The sequence below is a fragment of the Equus przewalskii genome, chromosome 3 (genome assembly GCF_037783145.1).
Source record: "Equus przewalskii isolate Varuska chromosome 3, EquPr2, whole genome shotgun sequence".
NCBI lineage: Eukaryota > Metazoa > Chordata > Mammalia > Perissodactyla > Equidae > Equus > Equus przewalskii.
In genome coordinates, this window is record NC_091833.1 from 21,059,498 (window position 1) to 21,083,719 (window position 24,222).

Here is a 24,222-nt window from a genome sequence, read left to right on the forward strand (position 1 = left end):
TGTGAGACCTTGCAAGGTAGACAGCTCTGGGTGCCATCCTTGAAACAAAGCCTTCTTTATCATTGGGCTTGATGGTTTTTTTTTTTTTTTTTTTTTACAGAAACCTCAGAGGATCTGGGAAAGAACATCTTGCCCTCTGTGAGCACAGAGCATGGTGGAGATTTAAAACCCTCTCCTGCTGACCCAGGCTCGGTGAGAGAAGACTCAGGCTTCCTATGCTGGAAGAAGGGGTGCAACCAGGTTTTCAAAACTTCTGCCACTCTTCAGACACACTTCAATGAGGTTCATGCCAAGAGGCCTCAGCTGCCTGTGTCAGATCGCCACGTGTACAAGTACCGCTGTAATCAGTGCAGCCTGGCTTTCAAGACCATTGAAAAGCTGCAGCTCCATTCTCAGTACCATGTGATCAGAGCTGCCACCATGTGCTGTCTTTGTCAGCGCAGTTTCCGAACTTTTCAGGCTCTGAAAAAACACCTTGAGACAAGCCACTTGGAGTTGAGTGAGGCCGATATCCAGCAGCTTTATGGTGGCCTTCTGGCCAATGGGGACCTCCTGGCAATGGGAGACCCCACCCTGGCCGAGGATCACACCATAATTGTTGAGGAAGACAAGGAGGAAGAGAGTGACTTGGAAGACAAACAGAGCCCAACAGGCAGTGACTCTGGGTCAGTACAAGAAGACTCAGGCTCAGAGCCGAAGAGAGCTCTACCTTTCAGAAAAGGCCCCAACTTCACCATGGAAAAATTTCTAGACCCTTCTCGCCCTTACAAGTGTACGGTCTGCAAGGAATCTTTCACTCAAAAGAACATCCTGCTAGTGCACTACAATTCTGTCTCCCACCTGCATAAGTTAAAGAGAGCCCTTCAAGAATCGGCAACTGGTCAGCCAGAACCCACCAGCAGCCCAGACAACAAACCGTTCAAGTGTAACACTTGTAACGTGGCTTACAGCCAGAGTTCCACTTTGGAGATCCACATGAGGTCTGTGCTGCATCAAACCAAGGCTCGGGCAGCCAAGCTGGAGGCTGCAAGTGGCAGTAGCAATGGGACTGGGAATAACAGCAGTGTCTCCCTGAGCAACTCCACCCCAAGTCCTGTGAGCACCAGTGGCAGTAATACCTTTACCACCACCAATCCAAGCAGTGCTGGCATCACTCCGAGCTCCAGCTTACTGAGCCAAATGTCCACCGAAAGTGTAGGGATGCCGCCCCTGGGGAATCCCATCAGTGCCAATATTGCTTCCCCTTCAGAGCCCAAAGAGGCCAATCGGAAGAAGCTGGCAGATATGATTGCATCCAGGCAGCAACAGCAGCAGCAGCAACAGCAGCAGCAGCAACAACAAGCACAGACACTGGCCCAGGCCCAAGCTCAAGTTCAAGCTCACTTGCAGCAAGAGCTGCAGCAACAGGCTGCCCTGATCCAGTCTCAGCTATTTAACCCCACCCTCCTGCCTCACTTCCCCATGACCACTGAGACCCTGCTGCAACTGCAGCAGCAGCAGCATCTCCTGTTCCCCTTCTACATCCCCAGTGCTGAGTTCCAGCTCAACCCCGAAGTGAGCTTGCCAGTGACCAGTGGGGCACTGACACTGAGTGGGACAGGTCCAGGCCTGCTGGAAGATCTGAAGGCTCAGGTTCAGATCCCACAGCAGAGCCACCAGCAGATCCTGCAGCAGCAGCAGCAGCAGCAGCAGCAACAACAACAACAAAGCCAGCTCTCTCTGTCCCAGAGTCACTCTGCCCTCCTGCAGCCAAGCCAGCACCCTGAGAAGAAAAACAAATTGGTCATCAAAGAAAAGGAAAAAGAAAGCCAGAGGGAGAAGGACAATGCTGAAGGAGGAGAGGGCAATGTGGGACCAAAGGAATCCCTGCCAGATGCCTTGAAGGCCAAAGAGAAGAAAGAGTTGGCACCAGGGGGTAGTTCTGAGCCTTCCATGCTTCCTCCACGTATCGCCTCGGATGCCAGAGGGAATGCCACCAAGGCCTTGTTGGAGAACTTTGGCTTTGAGCTGGTCATTCAGTACAACGAGAACAAACAGAAGGTGCAGAAGAAGAATGGGAAGACGGAACAGGGAGAGAATCTGGAAAAGCTCGAGTGTGATTCCTGTGGCAAGATGTTTTCCAACATCTTAATTTTAAAGAGTCATCAAGAGCACGTTCATCAAAATTACTTTCCTTTTAAACAGCTGGAGAGGTTTGCCAAACAGTACAGAGAGCACTATGATAAACTGTACCCACTGAGGCCCCAAACCCCAGAGCCACCACCACCTCCCCCTCCACCCCCACCACCCCCACTTCCTGCAGCACCGCCTCAGGCAACTTCCACCCCAGCCATCCCTGCATCAGCTCCACCCATCACTTCACCTACAATTGCACCGGCCCAGCCATCCGTTCCGCTCACGCAGCTCTCCATGCCCATGGAACTGCCCATCTTCTCACCGCTGATGATGCAGACAATGCCGCTGCAGACCTTGCCAGCTCAGCTGCCCCCTCAGCTCGGACCTGTGGAGCCTCTGCCTGCTGACCTGGCCCAGCTGTACCAGCATCAGCTCAATCCAAGCCTGCTCCAGCAGCAGAACAAGAGGCCTCGCACCAGGATCACGGATGACCAGCTCCGAGTCCTGAGGCAGTATTTTGACATTAACAACTCCCCCAGTGAAGAACAGATCAAAGAGATGGCGGACAAGTCTGGGTTGCCTCAGAAAGTGATCAAGCACTGGTTCAGAAACACTCTCTTCAAAGAGCGGCAGCGGAACAAGGACTCCCCTTACAACTTCAGCAATCCTCCTATCACCAGCCTAGAGGAGCTCAAGATTGACTCCCGGCCGCCTTCACCGGAGCCTCAGAAGCAGGAGTACTGGGGAAGCAAGAGGTCTTCAAGAACAAGGTTTACTGACTACCAGCTGAGGGTTCTACAGGACTTCTTTGATGCCAATGCTTACCCAAAGGACGATGAATTTGAGCAACTGTCTAATTTACTGAACCTTCCAACCCGAGTCATAGTGGTGTGGTTTCAAAATGCCCGACAGAAGGCCAGGAAAAACTACGAGAATCAGGGAGAGGGCAAAGATGGAGAGCGGCGTGAACTTACAAATGATAGGTACATTCGAACGAGCAACCTGAACTACCAGTGCAAAAAATGCAACCTGGTGTTTCAGCGTATCTTTGATCTCATCAAGCACCAGAAAAAGCTGTGTTATAAGGATGAGGATGAGGAGGGACAGGATGACAGCCAAAATGAGGATTCCATGGACGCAATGGAAATCCTGACGCCCACCAGCTCCTCCTGCAGTACCCCAATGCCCTCACAGGCTTATAGCGCCCCAGCTCCATCAGCCAGTACAGCTTCTTCGGCTTTCTTGCAGCTTACAGCAGAGGCTGATGAACTGGCCACCTTCAGTTCAAAAATAGAGGCGAGTGATGAGAAACCAAAGCAAGCTGAACCTCCCAGTGCACAGCCAACCCAAACCCAAGAAAAGCAAGGACAACCAAAGGCAGAGCTGCAGCAGCAAGACCAGCCTGAGCAGAAGACAAACACAGCCCAGCAAAAGCTCCCACCACTGACTTCTGCGCCTTCATTACCACAGCCTCCTCCACAAGCGCCCCCACCTCAGTGTCCCTTACCCCAGTCAAGCCCCAGTCCTTCCCAGCTCTCCCACCTGCCCCTCAAGCCCCTCCACACGTCAACTCCTCAACAGTTGGCAAACCTACCTCCTCAGCTAATCCCCTACCAGTGTGACCAGTGTAAGTTGGCATTTCCATCATTTGAGCACTGGCAGGAGCATCAGCAGCTTCACTTCTTGAGTGCGCAGAACCAGTTTATCCACCCCCAGTTTTTGGACAGATCACTTGATATGCCTTTCATGCTGTTTGACCCTAGTAACCCACTCCTGGCAAGTCAGCTGCTCTCTGGGGCCATACCTCAAATTCCAGCAAGCTCGGCCACTTCTCCTTCAACTCCAACCTCCACGATGAACACTCTGAAGAGGAAGCTGGAGGAAAAGGCCAGTGCAAGCCCTGTTGAAAACGATAGCGGGACAGGAGGAGAAGAACCTCAGAGAGACAAGCGTTTGAGGACAACTATTACACCAGAACAGCTAGAAATTCTCTACCAAAAGTATCTATTGGACTCCAATCCCACCCGAAAGATGTTGGATCACATTGCACATGAGGTGGGCTTGAAGAAACGTGTGGTACAAGTCTGGTTTCAGAACACCCGAGCCCGGGAAAGGAAAGGACAGTTCCGGGCTGTGGGCCCAGCCCAGGCCCATAGGAGATGCCCTTTTTGCAGAGCACTCTTCAAAGCCAAGACTGCCCTCGAGGCTCATATCCGGTCCCGTCATTGGCATGAAGCCAAGAGAGCTGGCTACAACCTAACTCTGTCTGCAATGCTCTTAGACTGTGATGGGGGACTTCAGATGAAAGGAGATATTTTTGATGGAACTAGCTTTTCCCACCTACCCCCAAGCAGTAGTGATGGCCAAGGTGTTCCCCTCTCGCCAGTGAGTAAAACCATGGAGTTGTCTCCCAGAACTCTTCTTAGCCCTTCTTCCATCAAGGTGGAAGGGATTGAAGATTTCGAAAGCCCCTCCATGTCCTCAGTTAATCTCAACTTTGACCAAGCTAAGCTGGACAACGACGACTGTTCCTCTGTCAACACAGCCATCACAGATACCACTACTGGCGATGAGGGCAATGCAGATAACGACAGTGCGACGGGCATAGCAACGGAAACCAAATCCTCTTCTGCGCCCAGTGAAGGGTTGACCAAAGCGGCCATGATGGCAATGTCTGAGTATGAAGATCGATTGTCATCTGGTCTGGTCAGCCCAGCCCCAAGCTTTTACAGCAAGGAATATGACAATGAAGGTACAGTGGACTACAGTGAAACCTCAAGCCTTGCAGACCCCTGCTCCCCAAGTCCCGGTGCAAGTGGGTCAGCAGGCAAATCTGGAGACAGCGGGGATCGGCCTGGGCAGAAACGTTTTCGCACTCAAATGACCAATCTGCAGCTTAAGGTCCTCAAGTCATGCTTTAATGACTACAGGACACCCACCATGCTAGAGTGTGAGGTCCTGGGCAATGACATTGGACTGCCAAAGAGAGTTGTTCAGGTCTGGTTCCAGAATGCCCGGGCAAAAGAAAAGAAGTCCAAGCTAAGCATGGCCAAACATTTTGGTATAAACCAAACAAGTTACGAGGGACCCAAAACAGAGTGCACTTTGTGTGGCATCAAGTACAGCGCTCGGCTGTCTGTACGTGACCATATCTTTTCCCAACAGCATATCTCCAAAGTTAAAGACACCATTGGAAGCCAGTTGGACAAGGAGAAAGAATACTTTGACCCAGCCACTGTACGTCAGTTGATGGCTCAACAAGAGTTGGACCGGATTAAAAAGGCCAATGAGGTCCTTGGACTGGCAGCTCAGCAGCAAGGGATGTTTGACAACGCCCCTCTTCAGGCTCTTAACCTTCCTACAGCATATCCCGCGCTCCAGGGCATTCCTCCCGTGTTGCTCCCTGGCCTCAACAGCCCCTCCTTGCCGGGCTTTACTCCATCCAACACAGGTGGGTTCTGTTCTAGGTGATTCTTTCAGCATTAAATAGCTGCCCAGTTAGCACTTGGTTCTGTGGCTACTACCCAAACCCTCTGAGTGTTGGGCACATAGATAAGAAGCTTCCCTTTCTAGTTTTCTAACAGCACCAAAACTTCAGGTCCCTTCTCTTGAGTCTCCCTGGACCTGTGGCGTACAAGGTTCTTTGACTTCCCAGTTCAGGAGTGGGACCTCCTGGTTGCAACAATCTCCTCTGAAACCATTCTCATGCCCTGTGTTCAATAGCACACCCAAGGTGTGTGCTTAAAGGGAAGAATTTGAGGGTCCTGGTATACTATATCCTGGGGTATCTTCAAGAAAGAAGTTTCCATCATAGACCGTTCTATTCAGTTCTTGTGGAAATGCCAATCCCGTCCATATTTCTGTTGTCAATATAAGACATTTGAATATCTTAGCTCATTCTGGATGGTGCCCTAGGGAAACTGATTCAAGAGAATTTAAATCGACTCTGCCCTCACCAGTGGTCCTCACCCCCTTTGTTAGAGAGCTACTCCAGCAGGAGAACTGTTATCAGGAGGAAGCACTCATGGTGGATCCTTACTCCTGGAGTTCCCTTCTAGTCAGAATAACAGTGGCTGTTATAGTTTCTAATGAGATTGCTTTTGTACTTGAATGCACTGACCAGGAATCTTGTATTGGGCAATGTGGTTCTGAATTTTGACATGTTTGTATTAGTCCTCCAGACAGACAAAAAATGTTAATGGTTATTTTTAGAGGTATTCAATCACCCCTCCATTTCCTTTTGCCCATTTCCCTTTCTTCCCTCCTTCCAAACCACTAAAGCAGAGTCATACACTTGGTGTTCTTATTTTTCCACTTAACAGGGAGTTTCGCAGTTCTTCCTGTGTACGTACCTCTCTTTTTCCTCTTCCTCTGTCCTCACCCTTCTCTGGATCCAGCTGTCTTTCCTAAATTGGACCTTTACCTCCAGGGTCTTGTGGGACTTAGGCACAAGTCAGCAAGTTCCCACCATAGGCTGCATTAACGAGTGCACATTCACCAAAGAAGAGCCCCTCAGAGTACCTCTTTGCCTTCAAAACATGGCTCTGTTCCCAGGGCTTGAAGCAGTTCTGCTGCTTCCCAGAGCAGTCCTGGTTTCTGGTTGAATGAAATCCAAGTTTTACAGTTTTGGCAGTGTTTTACAGAACATGAGGCTACCACATTCCTGGTCCAAATTTCTTATTCAAATAGAAGAACAAGAAAAGAAAGCATTAAGATGTAGAAGACGTTGCTTATATGTGTTGGCAAGTAATGGAGGCCAGCTAGACATAAGCCAAGAAAGCAGCTACGGAAAGTGGCTGGGCACTGAATTACCCTTGTTGCCCAAGCCCTTGGCAGAGGGGCTTTGGAAAGCCCAACATTTCATAAGAATGTGAAAAAATTAGAATCAGAATGTCTGATCTATTCCCCTTGTTTTACAGATGAGAAAACTGAGGCCCAGAGAGGTCAAGACCATTCAGCAAGCTAGGGTAGGAGCCAGAGCTCCCACCCAGGCCTCCGGGCTCCCAGTGCTATGTGCTCCTTCCACAGCACCCAATATGAGCCAGTCAGTCAACAGGTATATGTTTAGTGCTACTCAGGTTCTGACCACTTAGAGTGGACTCAAGATAGAAAGATATGCTGTTATTTAAGGCAGCCAGGTGTGTCCCAGTTACCACCACCTGACTGTACCACAGCTCAGAGGAGCACTGGATCTGGAATGGGAGGGAAAGAACTTGTGTTTCATATGTCAGGCTCAATGGTAAGCTCTTTCCGTGTGACCCTTCATTTAATCCTTACAACTATCTGTTGTGGAAAGCTGAGGTTCCAAACAGTCAACTAATGGGCCCAAGGTCACACGGCAGACATGTGTCAGCCCCAATCCATATCACATCAGTCTGAAACCCAGAGGTGTGTGACTGAGTCTCAGGGGGATGAAGTGCCTTGGTTGATTCTCATCTTACAGATGAGAAAACTGAGGCGACAGAATTATTGTGAGAATGTATTAAGCTATTGTATCAAACATGGCTAGTGCAGAGCTTGGTAAATAGCAGGAGTTCAGTAAACATTTCTTACAATTTGAATCTCTTATGTAGACTGTCAGTGCAAGATACAGAAAGTCAGTTTGAGGTCTTCTGGTCTGGATCTTTCTTCTGAAAGCCTGATGCCATAGGGATGGGGAAATCTCTAGATTTCCTTTCTTGCCCCACTGATCTTTGGCTCTGGCTCCAATCTAAAACTTGGTGCAGGTCCAATGCCTAGAGCTGAACAGAAAGAGCCATGTCCCAAGTTTAGAATTCATAATCTGTTCTGTCTCCACCTCATTTGTGCCGATTTAACCAACAAGGCTTTACTGAGTTCTTCTGAGTCAGACACATATTCTCCTCTGGTTTCAGTCCCTTATGTGCGTTGAGGAAATTAGATGACTTAATCTCAGCGCTCCCTTTCTGCTGTTTTGGAAGAGTAAATTAATGATGCTATGCAGTGCTGAGGGAAGCATCCTCGTTGGCTATCCAAATATTAATGGATATTTTCCTGGGATTGGCAACTTGAGACAACCTTGTTCCCTTCATCTGAAATTTGAGGGTTTTTAAATAAGGTGTGATAAACACTGCACCGCTGTAGCCCAAAGTTAACATCTTTACCCAGGTCTAGGCTTCAGAGTAGTTTTTCTCATGAGGACAGTGTCCTGTTATAGAATGCCCTACCCCAGCTTTCTGGCAGACGGTGGTCCAGATGAAATTAGGGGCTGTAGGATTTTTTATTTGACGTTTTCGTGCCCTGTAAAATGAAAGGCTGTACAGTATACTGTCTAGTTTCTTGGGTGTGGTGAATGTAAAGGTGATCCAAGGGCTGCTGCCTGTGAACTCTTCTCAACTCCTGTCTTCTCAGCATGTCATCATCTAGCACATCTGCCCCCTCAACAACGCTGTCCTTCCTCACCACCTTGCTAGTCTTAACGCACCTGCAGCTTGATGTACTAGCAGCAGTAACATCATCTTCCATCACCCTGGAACAAAAAACTCAAACCAGGAGATAGCTATGGGTCAGGGAGGATATTAGGCTTGGGCTGGGTGGAGGCTTTACAGGAAGTGGTGGTTTAGGCCTGAGTGTGATTGAGGATGGGGCTGTACTCCATGTGGGTCTGGTCGTATGGTCAAAGACGTTTGCCGCCCATAAGCAGTAGTGCTTGGAGTAGGTTTCAGTGTCTTAGGAATTGGTAGTGCCAGCACGTTGGGCTGTTCCTTTTCTGACATGCTTTTCTCCTGTTCCATGGCTGGTTTCTCAAGCATTTGCAGCCCCAGACCTCCCATATATCATTCAAACAGGGGCAAGAGGCTAAAATGCTCATTTCTTCAGCAGACTCCAAATCCTATTCCTAGCTAGATACCTGTTTCAATAGATTTGTTAAAGCAGATCAGCTGAGCCAAGGCAGTGGAACAGTTTTCCCTGAATGGACTATTTTTCGTTTCTTCCCATTCCTCCTCCTCTCTCTGCCCTCCTAACACTTCTGTTCAGCTGCATCACTGGAGGCCAGAAAGGCCCACGTGTAGAGCCTGTTATTTGATCACATGCTTCGGGGGCCTGGCCAGGTTTCCTGCTTTTGCTCTCGTCTCCTCTTGCCTCTCTCCTCTAGACAACTTCTGGTAAAACCTCTTGGCTGTACTATTTCTGTGGAGCTTTGATGAAGGCCTTTGGTTCAGATGGGTCCCAGCTGGAAACAGCTAGTTTGGGGGCCTCCAGACTACTTGCCTTGGGTGGAGTGAATGGTATCTGAGAGCACAGCAAAGAAAATATGAACTAGTGGGTGTCGCACATTGGGCGGGAAGGTGTTGGAAGTTGTTTAGCTGAAAGGGGAATTATGGGAGCTGACCCAGGACTGAGTCCTGATTAGAAAACAAGGCCATCCAACCCTGAGCCTGGTGGGATACCTCTGTTGAAAACGTAGTTTTGAGAGGTTGCTTCAAGTTTAAACCTTGAGATCTCAGACTTTGTGCCCGTGGCACAGGTAAAGCGTCTTGACCTTCAGCTCACCACCCCAGACTGACACATGATTTCTTTATCTGTCTCCATTCCTTTCAGCTTTAACGTCACCTAAACCGAACTTGATGGGTCTGCCCAGCACAACAGTTCCTTCCCCTGGCCTCCCCACATCTGGATTACCAAATAAACCATCCTCAGCATCGCTGAGCTCCCCGACCCCAGCACAAGCCACCATGGGGATGGCCCCTCAGCAACCCCCACAACCCCAGCAGCAGCAGCCACAGGTGCAGCCGCCGCCAGCAGCCCAGCCGCCACCTGCACCACAGCTCCCGCCACAACAGCAGCCACAGCAACGCAAGGACAAAGACAGTGAGAAGGTAAAGGAGAAGGAAAAGGCACACAAAGGGAAAGGGGAACCCCTGTCTGTCCCCAAGAAGGAGAAAGGAGAGGCCCCCACGGCCGCAGCCACGATCTCAGCCCCTCTGCCCACCATGGAGTATGCGGTGGACCCTGCACAGCTGCAGGCCCTGCAGGCAGCCTTGACTTCAGACCCCACAGCGTTGCTCACGAGCCAGTTCCTTCCTTACTTTGTACCAGGCTTCTCTCCTTATTATGCCCCCCAGATCCCTGGCGCCCTGCAGAGCGGGTACCTGCAGCCTATGTATGGCATGGAAGGCCTGTTCCCCTACAGCCCTGCGCTGTCACAGGCCCTGATGGGGCTTTCCCCGGGCTCCCTACTGCAGCAGTACCAGCAATACCAGCAGAGTCTGCAGGAGGCCATCCAGCAGCAGCAGCAGCGGCAACTACAACAGCAGCAGCAGCAGCAGCAAAAAGTGCAGCAGCAGCAGCCCAAAGCAAGCCAAACCCCAGTCCCCCAGGGGGCTGCTTCCCCAGACAAAGACCCTGCCAAAGAATCCCCCAAACCAGAAGAGCAGAAAAACGCACCCCGTGAGGTGTCCCCCCTCCTGCCGAAACCCCCCGAAGAGCCAGAAGCAGAAAGCAAAAGTGCAGACTCCCTCTACGACCCCTTCATTGTTCCAAAGGTGCAGTACAAGTTGGTCTGCCGCAAGTGCCAGGCGGGCTTCAGTGACGAGGAGGCGGCGAGGAGCCACCTGAAGTCCCTCTGCTTCTTCGGCCAGTCTGTGGTGAACCTGCAAGAGATGGTGCTTCACGTCCCCACGGGCGGCGGCGGCAGCGGCGGCGGCAGTGGCGGCGGCGGTGGGAGTGGCGGCGGCTCGTACCACTGCCTGGCGTGCGAGAGCGCGCTGTGTGGGGAGGAAGCTCTGAGTCAACATCTCGAGTCGGCCTTGCACAAACACAGAACAATCACGAGAGCAGCAAGAAACGCCAAAGAGCACCCTAGTTTATTACCTCACTCTGCCTGCTTCCCCGATCCTAGCACCGCATCTACCTCGCAGTCTGCCGCTCACTCAAACGACAGCCCCCCTCCCCCGTCGGCCGCCGCCCCCTCCTCGTCCTCGTCCTCCGCTTCCCCCCACGCCTCCAGGAAGTCTTGGCCGCAAGTGGTCTCCAGGGCTTCAGCCGCGAAGCCCCCTTCTTTTCCTCCTCTCTCCTCATCTTCAACGGTTACCTCAAGTTCATGCAGCACCTCAGGGGTTCAGCCCTCGATGCCAACAGACGACTATTCGGAGGAGTCTGACACGGATCTCAGCCAAAAGTCCGACGGACCGGCGAGCCCGGTGGAGGGTCCCAAAGACCCCAGCTGCCCCAAGGACAGTGGTCTGACCAGTGTAGGAACGGACACCTTCAGATTGTAAGCTTTGAAGATGAACAATACAAACAAATGAATTTAAATAAAAAAAATTAATAACAAACCAATTTCAAAAATAGACTAACTGCAATTCCAAAGCTTCTAACCAAAAAAAAAAAAAAAAGGAAAAAAAAAGAAAAAGCGTGGGTTGTTTTCCCATATACCTATCTATGCCGGTGATTTTACATTCTTGTCTTTTCTTTTTTCTTTTAATATATTAAAAAAAAAAACCTTAACCCTGTTACATTGTGTCCTTTTGAAGGTACTATTGGTCTGGGAAACAGAAGTCCACAGGGCCTCCCTAATGTCTTTGGAGCTTAAACCCCTTGTATATTTGCCCCTTTTCAATAAATGCCCCAAGTTGATAGCACAGAGGAGCCCGGCATGCACTGTATGGGAAAGCAGTCCACCTTGTTACAGTTTTAAATTTCTTGCTATCTTAGCATTCAGATACCAATGGCTTGCTAAAAGAAAAAAAGAAATGTAATGTCTTTTTATTCTCAGGTCAATCGCTCACACTTTTTTCTGTTTTCAGAATCATTGTTTTATATATATTATTTTTTCGGTTTGTTTTTGTTTTTGTTCCAGAAAAGATTTTTTGTTTTGTTAATTTAAAAACGGGCAGAAAGTATTCGAGAAAAACAATGTGAACTGCTTTAGCTTTCTGGGGATTTTAAGGATAGCTTTTCTGCTGAAGCCAATTTCAAGGGGAAAAGTTAAGCACTCCCACTTTCAGAAAAAAAAAACAAACCCACACACAAAGAGTGTTGAGGACTTGTAGCTTAAAAAAAATAAGTTTTAAAAACTGACTTTCTGTATTTATGATAGATATGACCATTTTTGGTGTTGAGTAGATTGTTGCATTGGAAATGAACTGAAGCAGTATGGTAGATTTAAAAGGAAAAAAAAAACCTTTTGTGTACATTTAGCTTTTTGTATGGTCCAGCTGACAGCTCCTCATTTGATGTTGTCTTGTTCATTCCTAGCAGATAGATTGCAATCCGTTGATTCGCCTAAGCTTTTCTCCCCTTTGTCCCTTAATTCCACTTTCTCTTTCCTTCTCCCACTTCCCATCCTATAATCTCCCACTTAAGGTAGCTGCCTTCATTTCTTAGAGGGTAGCTGCAGAATTATTTTATAAAACTAAAGAAAGAAATTCAAAGGGTCCTAGGGGTCATTAGGATCCTCAAAGATTATTTTTGGTTGGGGAGTTGAAACTTTTTAAAGGCATATAATTCTAGTTACCTATGTCTGTTAGCCTTGTGCATTTATTTTTAATTTATCCTTGGCTTTTCTTTTCACCTCTTCTTTTCCTCCTTTTCCTCCTTGTTCGGTAGATGCTTCAAATATTCTTTTCCTAAACTAAAGCATTTGTTTCGGTTTGTTTAATTGGGCTGTATGCTTTTCTTTTCTAAAAAAGTTTTTGGTTAGGGGTTTGGTGTTGGTTTTTGTTTTGTTTTCTTTCCTCTCTCAGAAAAAGAAATTTCATGCTTTAAATAAAATCCAAAGACACACCCTTTCACTGCTGATGCAGAAAAAAGGGAAAGGGTTCTTGTTACTTGAGAATTTGTTTCTGATTTAAACAAACAAGACTTAGTTTAATAAGAGAAAGAGTAAAACAAAAGATTCCCAGGTTGTTATGTGCTTCTTCTGCAAGCAGAGAGGCAACTGTTAATGACAATTCCATATACCAAAAGACACATTTTTTACTTCAAAGTTTTGTCCTTGTGTTAGGCAGTCTGAGCGGCAAGTGATCCAGAGTGCAGCCAACAAAGAAGCAGATAGCAATGTAAAGAGAGCAAAAAAGGAGCCGTATGTGAGGCACTTGTGTTTATGTTGATATCCGTATTCCTGTAACACACAACACAACGCAACATACACCCTTTCTCATCTTAAAGAACGGTCTGAACTTTGAAAGGAAAACTTTGTGCTGCTAAAACATAGATTTTGGAGACAAATAGATGCTTTGCTGTTTCACTTTCATAGCCAAACATCAACAGAAACAATCTCCCCTGCCCTGAAAGTGTGAAATCCTTCTTCCCTTCGTTCTCTTCCTTATGTTTCAAAAGGGAACTTTGAAGACTGTGAATGCAGGTTCCATTGGTCACCTTTCGGGCTTCTTTCCCCAGTGCTGAAGCCACTCATCGACTTTGCAAAAAGACTGGAGCATTCCAAGATCTGAAAATGGATTTCTTTTTTCTTTTTTCTTTTTCTTTTTTAGCCGGGACTATTTTATTTTTATGAATTTGTTTTTAGTTTAATGAAAGAGTAGATCCTGAACTGTTGTACATATTTCTAACTAGGCTGATGCACAGTGCAAATTCCTTTTTTAATTTTTTTTTAAGTAGAAATACTAAAGAATACCATCTAACTATTCATACCAGTATCCAGTTGTAGCATAAGGTGTCAAAAATAAGTACGCAAAACATTTGCTGTTTTAACAAGCTATTTTCTTTTAACAAGAATTCTTATATTTCTCCCTGTGTTTGAGATGAACATTTTTAAATTTTAAAGTTGTACAGTTTTTTGTTTTCCATTATTTTATCTTGTTTGTAACTCTATGAAATATATATATATTTTTTTGCCATTTAACTGTTGTATGTTACTCCGTGTCTGTATCATATAGAAAAAAATTGGTTTGTTTTGTTTTGTTTTTGCTTCTCTATGTGATACCAATTAACAATTTAACACTAGTTTTATCTGTCAAATTCTGCTAGGTCTTTTCTGAAAACTTTGTTTTTAAAAATGATATTGCTTGGTAATAGTGCAATTTCTATCCCTTTCCCTCTCCCCTCAACTTTAAGTTCATTTCCTTGTAATTAATTTTGCCATCCCCTCCCCAATGGTTTTTTTCTTTTCTTTTTTTTGAGCTACTATGCCGTCCTCCCTCTGTGAGGCAGAGTGACTGTCAGTGTTTTGTTTTGCCATGCCTTGACCTGTGGGTGTGTTTGGCAACAGCAAGGTGGTTGGGTAGATTGTCTAAGCATGCTTCCCCCCACCAGTGTTCCTCAGAGGGGTTATGCGATTGTTTCAACCTGGAGTGGGTTGCACACTTAATGGTTTCCTCTACAGCTCTACAGCCCACATAAATGTTCATTCAAAAAAGAAAAAATGGTTCTCAGCATTAACCCAGAAGTAGCAAAGCAGTCAGTGATTGTGAAAATTTGAGGTCAAACATGAGCTAGTTAGATGTTTGTGGGCTGACATCCACCATGGCTGTGACCCATATCACTTACAAAGCATGAATTCACTGCAATGCTCAACTGTTTAGATTGGTCTCACTTGGAGAATTTACTCCTGTCTGCTGCATACTAGGTAGCTGAAAGGATATTTCAACTCACTTTTTAAAATAGTTCTTCACCTCCATTGACACTTCATATTTTGGTTTGTTTTTTTTTTTTCAAATACTCCACAGTGTGGGTTGGTGCTAGACACCATTCAGTCAGAGCACCAAATAGACCCACAGAATGGGAGTTATTTCATCCATCCTTCCAAAAAGACACTTAAGAAGGAAACACACACACACACACACACACACACGGAAAAGTTTAATAAATCTAGGAAGTTTTTTTTTTAATTAAAACTATTTAAAGAGATGAATGTGGCCAAAGTTTTACACAATTGAAAATAAAGTAAAACAGACGGCATGTGTTTAAACCTGAGTTTATCAGGCATGGCAGGAAGTTGCAGGAGAGAGAGGCAGTGACCCAAGCCAGTGCACTTGATGTTCATGGACATATATTTTTTTTAAATAATAAATTAAATTAAAACATTTTAAATAGAAACATAAATTGAGTTGGTTGTTTGTTGGCGCTGAGATACTGCCCACTGTGAAACAAAGCTTTGACTAGTTTTTTTTGTTTGTTTACTTTCTTCGGGAGGGAGGGGGGCAAGTTTGGGTAGGAAAGAAAGCATAAATGAACGTGACCCTGAGGTGAAGAGGTATATGAACAGCCTTTGCAATGTACAAAAAAATAAAAAATAAAAAACAAAAAAAAAATAGAGCAAGTGAAACCAAAAATGATGTTCTTGGTGTTTTTCTATAATGTAGTCTTGTTAGCTTTTTTGTTACTGTAACAATGCTGATCTCGAACTGTACCAAAATACATGGAGACTAACAAACAGAACCACATGGAACTTTCAAACTGAAAAGAAATTTGTCACAAAAACTTTGTTGTCATAGTTAAGTTGATTGTAGATGGTAATTGAATATACTCCTTTGAAAATATTTCATCAAGTATGTTTCCTGCTCATTGTGATACATTAAAAAAAAATATGAGCAAAAGCTCTTGTCTGTCACTAGATTTTGTGGCTGTGCATGTGTGAGAGAGAAGGAGCTTGATGACTGGTGAAGTGTAAATCTGAACAGCATCTTGAGGTTGCGTGAGCAAGGATACTCATTCCAAGGTACACAAGCTCTTTATTTCTAAGTGTCCTCGTATTTCCCATCAACTGGCACTCATCAAAGTGCAGGAAGTTGTGGCCATGATGCTGACCAGCTTATTTCATTGAGAAGGGTAAGCCTGACAGCTCGGATGATAATTGACCCCTGAGAGCCCTAATGGCACCTATATTTTTAATTTAAATGTTTTTATAAGAATTTTAGACACTTGGCACAAAGAAGTTTGCTGATGGCCAGGAGAGAGGTAAGTTCAACTTCTCTGAAATGGGAATTAGATCCAGTGTTTGTGACAGAAGGTAATGAAAGGTAAGTTGAATTAAGTGGGTGATTGACTACATTTACCTTTCCTAGCAAAGGACTTTTGTCAACCCCTGTTAGTGCAGAATTTGAGATAAGAATAGTCTGCAAAAATAGTAACAGCATTAGTAAGTCCTACATACAAGAGAGAATACTCAGTCCTCTTATCAAAAACCTTCCGTTACAGCAGAAAATGCCTGAAACTCATTAATAAAGAGTATTTCCCAGATTGGGCCCAAAGGCCTTCCATTCATCTCTAATTTATAGCCACAGCTGATAAATAATTTACAGAACTCTAGCAGCTGGGCTTGGATGGCATTGCAGGCTAGCTGTGTCCTTGCAAGGTCTGCAGCATCTGCCCCTGGCCAACAGGGGTCTTCTCTACCCCAGGAGTTAAGCTATAAAACCCTCTTCTATTGGCTCGGCCATTGTCAACCAAGTCTTTTTTTTCTTAGTTCCTGCAGCAGGCATTCAAGAAGAAGCAGTGACCCTATTAACTCAAAATTTCAATGAATTCTACAACTGACACAGGCATTACTAGTGCTCAGAAAGGAAAAGTTGGTTGTCCTGCCAGTGCTGGAAACTCTATGCCAAACAAGTGTCACCGTCCCTAATGAAACCCTGATCTTTCCCCGGGCATCATACCTTTCTTTTGGGTGTTCCTACAGAAGCACATGGCTTCTATCTTGGTATGTTTTCTTGGCACAGTTTCTTGACAGTTATGAAACTGATGTTTCTTCCAACCCCATGAAAGGTACAGTATGATAAAAACTGTTCAGACCCAAAGCCGTGTCTGCCTTTGTGAGCTATAATTATTTTAGGATCTGGCAGGATCACACTGAAACGTTTTAAATGGAACTAGTTTTGCAGAGAGGTTTTGCTGCCTCAGCTCTTTGGAGGAAGGTGACTACAATTCAAATTCTTCTAAAGATACATTTTTAAGAAAATAAGACAAAAGCTCAGTGATGGTTGAGCCCTTTGTATCAGAAAATCTCTAAGCAGCTAAGTTACATTGAGAGGGTTGGATAAGGGACTCTGTTACTAGAAACGCTTTTTAAGGGAGAAGAAGTCTTCCAATCTGGCTTCAATATCATGCTCATGTGGATATTAATATCCTTGGAATTAATAGCTTTCCCCCCTGGAAAATGTGAAACGGCAACATCTTAAAATGGCCGATATGTGTTAGTCAGGTAGCTGTTTCTAATTTTGCTTTAAAGAAGTGTCTGTAGTGCCTAGCTCCTGTTATAGACTAATGACCTTCCAAATATCACTTTTAACAAGTTTAGACTTTAAGTTACAAGAGCACAAAGCAGCGCAAGAGTCAAGTTGAAGGATGAGAAGTTTGCACCTGCTGCTCTGCTCTGCACCCTTAATTATATCAGGACAGATGTGCTTGCTCAGTCTCTGTACATTACTGCTGGCGGTGGATCTGCCAAGGCTCTGGCAAAACTTGCAAAGGAATTAGTGCTCTCAGGGCCATAAAGTAGAGGCAGCTTTCTATTTTTACTTCATAGCAAAGGTAGGTATTTCCTTTCCTTTCCTTTCGTTCCCTTCCCTTCCCTTTTCCCTTTCCTTTCCTTTTCTTCCTTTCCTTTCTTTCCTTCCTTCCCTTCCTTCCTTTCCTTTCTTTCCTTCCTTCCCTTCCTTCCTTCCTTCCTTCCTTCCCCCCCCCCAAGTAGAGGCATATGTTTTTAAGATGTCTTAGCCAGTTACTTTAGATTCCTCTCTATCTTCTTGAGTTTTTAAATTATAGTTGCAAAACTAAGTTTGTTCTTGATCCTTTGTGACTACTTCATTCTTATCCTATGTGGAACACAGAGACTATTTAACCCAACTTATGAATCCCTTATTAACAGGGGAATGAAAACTTTCAGATGAACTATTTTACTCTTGGGCCAAGATCCCTTGGCCTGAGAAATGAGTGCTAAGTAACAACTAAGAATAGCAAGAGAGAAAGGCATCAGTAGATATTCTCTGCCTCTGTGATACCAAAAGCTTCCTGTTGACACTCACTTTCCTTGCCTTCCTATCTCAATACACTACTCTTCCCTAAGCCCCGCTATGCATTGCTGCTGTCTTTTAGAATTCCTTATAACACCTTATTTTTAATAACACCTTACTTTTGCATGAGACTTGACAATATTTTCTAAAATTACTGCTTGGTTGTTCCTCAAAATGATCTATAAGGTAAGCAAAGTGGGTGACATTTATCCCAGGCGTTCAGGATAGTAAGGTAACGAGTAAGGGGTGAATCATGTGTTTAGCCTTTGTCCAGGGCTCCTTCCCCCCACTATCTCCCGAGGGACACTAAAGAGCAGTTGAGAGTGTGGACTCAGGAGTCAGACAGGGTTCAAATTCTGACTCCACCACTGTGACCTTGATTGTGTTACATATTCCCACTGTAACGTGAGGATAATGGGATCTACTTCATAGAGTTGCTGTGAAGATTACATAAGTTAAAATATGTAAAATGTTTTGAACACTACCTGGTACATACTAAGTGCTAAATATCTGTTGCTACAATTATTGTCAGTATTAACTCTCCACTTTTTCACTGTAGGTCCCTTGGGATTGCGGCTTTCTGACTCTCTTTACTTTACAGAGCATCCCAGAACTGCAGTAGTATAAATCAGTCCTATCAAGCCTTTGCCATACGTTTATATCTGATGCTTTCCTGTCTTGTACGTATCTCGGAGGATCCAGAGGTCCTTCAGGGAGCTTCTGCTCATGAGTCATACAGGAGTCTAGTGCAGGAGTTTACATTTCAGTCTTTCAATGCCTAACATCGAGTGATTAATTTGGTCAGAGGGAAGGATGACTTGTAGCTTGCCTTGTTTGCAAGACTAGACATATCCCTGCTTCACTGTGCCTTGATGAGAGAGCAGCTTAAATTTCTGCATTACAGAATAGAGAAAATGGAGTGGGTGGTAACAATTTGCCCACTGCCACTTCCTGTTTGAGCTGGTTCAGATACACAGGTTGGGAGGTGTAGCATCTAAAATGAGACTGTAAGAGTGAATGAATTGTACATGAAACAAAACTGAAGAGGAATACACATGAAGGAGTGCAGCAAGAGGTCTTTCTACCCCAAAACACCGAGTTTTAAAAAATACTATTATTCCAGTAACCTGCAAAATAAACATCTGGAAGAGGTGTGGGGAAGAGTGAGTAAAAACTAAGTTAAACACAGAGAAAAGGTTCAAGTAGAGTGTTTCCATGATAGCCTCTGCATCTGAGAACTCATCGGTGACAAAGGCTTTAGAAGCCTCTGGCTTTGTGAACTTTCTCCATTTTTGATCAGAATCAAAGAGGGTATTAGAAACAAGGTTGCTGATGTGGATATGAGAGGGCTAGTAAAGGCTATGGAGGATGGCTGGTGGGTTATTTTTTCCTTTTCTCTGAGGATAATAAGCTAGAAATGTGGCTTTGGCCTATTGCCTATAGATAGGATATCATGACACAGTGTCTGCACTGGGTTTCTTTGTTATACGGGTCTAAATTTAACATTGAATAGTTTTCAAAGTCTGATCTGTACTCAGCTGAATTTGTTTCTTTCAATACTGTAAAGATGTTGCTCTATTATTGCCTCATTTGAATTGTTTCCAATAAGAAATCTGCTGTCATCCTTATTTTTTAATGTATTTTTTTCTCTAGTTGCTTTTAAGATTTTTTTCTTTATCACTAGTTTTATCACATCATGTTTTGATTATGATGTGCCTTGGTGTAGTTTTATTTATGTTTCTTGTGCTTGGAGTTTGTTGAGCTTCTTGGATCTGTGGGGTATTACTTTTCATCAAAATTTCTTCAAATATATTTTTTCTCTTCCCTCCCCCAACCACAGGGACTCCATTTATATGTATTAGGCCATTTGAAGTTAACCCATAGCTTAGTGATGCTCCATTTTTATGGGTTTTTTAGGGGTTGGGGCGGTTACTCTTTTTTCTGTGTGTTTCATTTTTGGTAGTTTCCAGTGCTATGTTCTTCAAGGCCACTCATCTTTTCTTCTGATTTACAATTAATCCCATCCAGTGTATTTTTTCATATCAGACATTATAGTTTTTATCTCTAGAAGTTTGATTTGGGTCTTTTTTTATATCTTTCATATCTCTACTTAACTTTTGAACATATAAAAATACAGTTATGATAATCACTTCAATGTCATCCTCTGCTAATCCTAACATCTATGTAAGTTCTGAGTCTGTTTCAGAAGATTGATTATTCTCCTCATTGTGAGTTGTGTTTTCCTGCTTCTTTGCATGTCTGGTAATCTTTGATTGGATGCTAGTCATTGTGAATTTCACTTTGTTAGGTTTTGGATATTTTTGTATTCCTATAAATTTCCAGTTTGTTCTGGGATGCACTTAAGTAACTTGGAAACAGTTTTATCCCTTTGGGTCTTGTTTTTAAGTTTTGTTGAGCCGGATCAGAATGCTATTTAGTCAAGAGCTAATTATTCCCTAGTACTGAGAACCCCTGTGAGACCCTTCTGAGAATTCTACTCAAATGTTCCACAAACTGTTCCTCACCCTGTGTGAGCATCAGGTGCTGTACCCTCTTATCCTTTGGGCTGGTTCTTTCCCAGCCTCAAGTAGTTTCCTAACATGGATGCACTGGTCAGCAGTTTTCTGAATACCTGGGGACCTTGTGAAGATCTCCAGAGGTCTTTCTTCCCTGGTACTCTGTCCAGCAAATTCTAGCTGCTTTGCTCTCCCCAGACTCAGCTTTATCTCCTCAACTCAAGCAGTCTGCTGGGCTTTACCCAGAGTCCTCACCCTGTGCTGTGACCTGGAAACTCTCTCAAGGCAGTAATGTGGGATAATCATAGGGCTTACCTTGTTTGTTTCCCATCTCTCAGGGATCACTGTCCTTCATGGTATTATGTCCAGTGTCTAAAGAACTATTCTTTCATATATTTTGTCTTGTCTTTTTAGTTGTTTCAGCTGGGAAGGGCACATCTGGTCTCTATTACTCCATCTCCACTGGAAGCAGAAGGCAAATTTAGTTTTTAGATATATGCAGTAAGAGTCCTGCATAAGTTTCTGAAGTGCTACCTACATTTATGAAATTTCCCAAAAAGTTTCAATTAACATAGGAATCTGATTTCCCCAGCAGACTTCTCTGGACGTGATATGGTGCTAATTCACTCTTACAATCAAGGGTTGCAACTAATTCATCCTTTTGCTTAATCACAGTGATCAGAGGTGGAAGAAAGGTAGGTAAATGCATGAATTTTTCTAGCCACTTTTTCCCTTGCCATAATGCCACATAGAGTAGAAAAACCATTTCTTAGGTTTTAAAGTTATAAGTCAGCCTATGGAAACAGAGGTATGACTGATGGTAAAACACTATTTTAGCTCTTCCCTTTAGACTATAAAGGTTATCATTATTCATAAAGTTATTCAAGTCTTACCAAAAAAACACTTCATTTCAATGTCTTCCTTCACACAGCTCATTTTTCAGGCTAACTAAATGTGGCTCAAGGAAATCCATTAGTTTGGAAGTGTGGCTCTCACTCTGAGATGAAGTCATTGCACTGAGTTATATACAGAGGAATGATAAAAATGAGGCCCCAGCAGACACTAGTCATTCTTCCTAAACTCAAATTATGGTTTTTGTTTGTATGTTTGTTATTTTGTCAAAAATTTGTTCCTACTTAAATTGGGCATATTAATACATCCAAGATAAGTGAAATTCTTAAAGTGTTAACTCATTACCTGCTTTCAAAACTCTCAAGATTTGCTCCAGAGGACGTTTCCCACTATGCTTATCTGCAGATAATCTGCTCCACTGAAATCAGTCTCCTTCCAAACACAACCTGTACTTTCCCCTCTACATTTAAAGTCTTCACTAATGTCATTTACTCCATGACATCTCATCACGTCTGCCTAGTCCCTTTTCTGACCCCTTATGGCAGCACATGTAATGCCTTGCTTGGCAGTGATTCGCATATGTGTCCTATCCTTAGATAGCCTGCTACCCTATATTTACATTTAATGTTTGAATGATTGAGTAAATTAATTAAGGAATGAATGAGGGAAAGGATATTCACCCTCATCTTTATGCTTTTTATGGGAGGAGAGGTCTTAAATTGGTTATTGAATACAAACAGAATTATATAAAATTAGGGTAGAACACTTTAAAATTTTTGTAGTCCCCAAACCTTCTGTAAAGTAAAGGGAGAGAGATACTTTTCAGCAAATAGTAATGGAGAATAGAAATCAATGAAAAAATTAAACTGGAGAGGATAAAAACCATACTAGGCAAATGTTTTCTTTTTAGGAGAGAAAATAATTACAATAAACAGTCTAGGAATTTAGAAGTACCAGTTGAAACCCTTTGTAGCTGTCCCCAAATTGAAGGGTGGTATTACATAGTTATTTAAAGGGAGTTACATGGTTATGTTTTTCTAATCAAACTGCAGATGTTTGTAGAATATTTGAAAGCTAGGCCTCACCCCAAACCTAGAAAGAACATCAGAACATAATTATCTAATTCTCTATTAGGGCTATAAAGTCTGAAATTTGTCTTCAGTTTTTACTAGCTGTTTTCTTTGGTTGGCTCATTAGAAAAAAAGATACATGGAATATTTTTATGATTTTCTGTCTGTAAAAATCTCACACCAATAAAGATTTTTCCATATGTCATGTATAAATGCAATAGAAATAAGTTGAGAACAGAAAAAAGACATGCAGACTTCTAGAGCTTCATTTAATGGGTCTGACCTTTAGGGCATCCCCTCTTAACTTTAAAACATTTTTTGCTATCAAAGAGCTATAGAAGTAAACATCCCCTTTTACCCTGAGAAAAGCAGCATGCTCAGAATGTTTCATGGGTAACTTTTACCAAGCCTTTAAGGCCAGTGCAGCGGCAACTGCAAAGCCACTAGAGAGGGATAGGAGAATATAAAAAGAGATGTAAGGGGGAAAAACTTCCACTTAAGTTAAGCCCCAAAATTAACATTCCAAACCATATGAAAAAAATTTACCAAGATAATCAACAACTTAAAAATCAAGAGATGGATTTACTTAAAATCCAAAGGCTTATGATCCGTTAACAACTACTAATTATGACACACAAGCAGACAAGTGTGACTGAAGAAAATAATCAAATAAAAAATCCTATATATGAAAAACGTAGTAATTGAATTAAATAATAAATGATAATCAGAGATAATGATATGGCCATTTTCCAGAATGGAAAAATACTTTTCAGATTGAAAGTATACATGACATATTAAGAAGGATAAATGAAATAAGTCCACACACTGAATTTATAGGTAATCTATAAGCTATTTTTCTCCTCAATGACTTTAAGATTTTCCCTTTACATTTAATATCTGGCAAAGATAGAACAAGTAGACTGTAAGCAAATTTTTTATCACCAAGAACAGATATAGGAGACAATGAAATAACAGCCACAAGATACTGAGAGAAACAAACTAACCATGTTGGTTTCTATATCCAGCTAAACTATAATTCAAGAAGGAAGATAGGAGCAGTCCGGTGGTGCAGCGGTTAAGTGTGCACATTCCACTTTGGCAGCCTGGGGTTCACTGGTTCGGATCCCAGGTGCAGACATGGCACCAAGCCATGCTGTGGCAGGCGTCCCACATATAAAGTAGAGGAAGATGGGCACGGATGTTAGCTCAGGGCCAGTCTTCCTCAGCAAAAAGAGGAGGATTGGCAGATGTTAGTTCAGGGCTGAGCTTCCTCAAAAAAAAAAGTGAAGATAAATTCTGGGAAAATTTTAATAGAAGCCAACTTTTTTTTTTTTAAAGATTTTATTTTTTCCTTTTTCTCCCCAAAGCCCCTGGTACATAGTTGTATATTCTTTGTTGTGGGTTCTTCTAGTTGTGGTATGTGGGACGCTGCCTCAGTGTGGCCTGATGAGCAGTGCCATGTCCGCGCCCAGGATTCGAACCAATGAAACACTGGGCCGCCTGCAGCGGAGCGCGCGAACCCAACCACTCGGCCACAGGGCCAACCCCAATAGAAGCCAACTTTTTAAATCTCTTGTAATTGCCCTATGAAAACAGAATGACTAGAATAACAAAATCAAAATCCACAAACAAGATCTACAAAAAAACCCTAAGTGATATCTTCACAAACCCCAAAATATGAGTAGAAAAGGACACACCATCAAAGCTATATGCCCTGCATGGCATCAACAAGTATCT

General features: G+C 43.8%; 1 protein-coding gene and 1 long non-coding RNA gene across 5 annotated transcripts in view; one reads left to right on the top strand and one right to left on the bottom strand.

The window, feature by feature from the left end:
• ZFHX3 (zinc finger homeobox 3) overlaps positions 1–15,632 on the top strand; it is a 1,295,574-nt gene extending 1,279,942 nt beyond the window's left edge. For all 4 annotated transcript variants that reach the window (XM_070613798.1, XM_070613801.1, XM_070613799.1 and 1 more), the window contains 2 exons: positions 101–5,566; positions 9,676–15,632. In XM_070613798.1, coding sequence (XP_070469899.1) covers positions 101–5,566; positions 9,676–11,354 — 7,145 coding nt within the window. In that variant the 3' untranslated portion in view covers positions 11,355–15,632. The remainder of the gene's footprint in view (positions 1–100; positions 5,567–9,675) is intronic.
• LOC139082467 (uncharacterized) overlaps positions 1–24,222 on the bottom strand; it is a 135,169-nt gene that overhangs the window by 3,454 nt on the left and 107,493 nt on the right. Inside the window, exon 4 of the long non-coding RNA XR_011538497.1 lies at positions 20,879–21,025. This is a non-coding gene — a long non-coding RNA (uncharacterized lncRNA). The remainder of the gene's footprint in view (positions 1–20,878; positions 21,026–24,222) is intronic.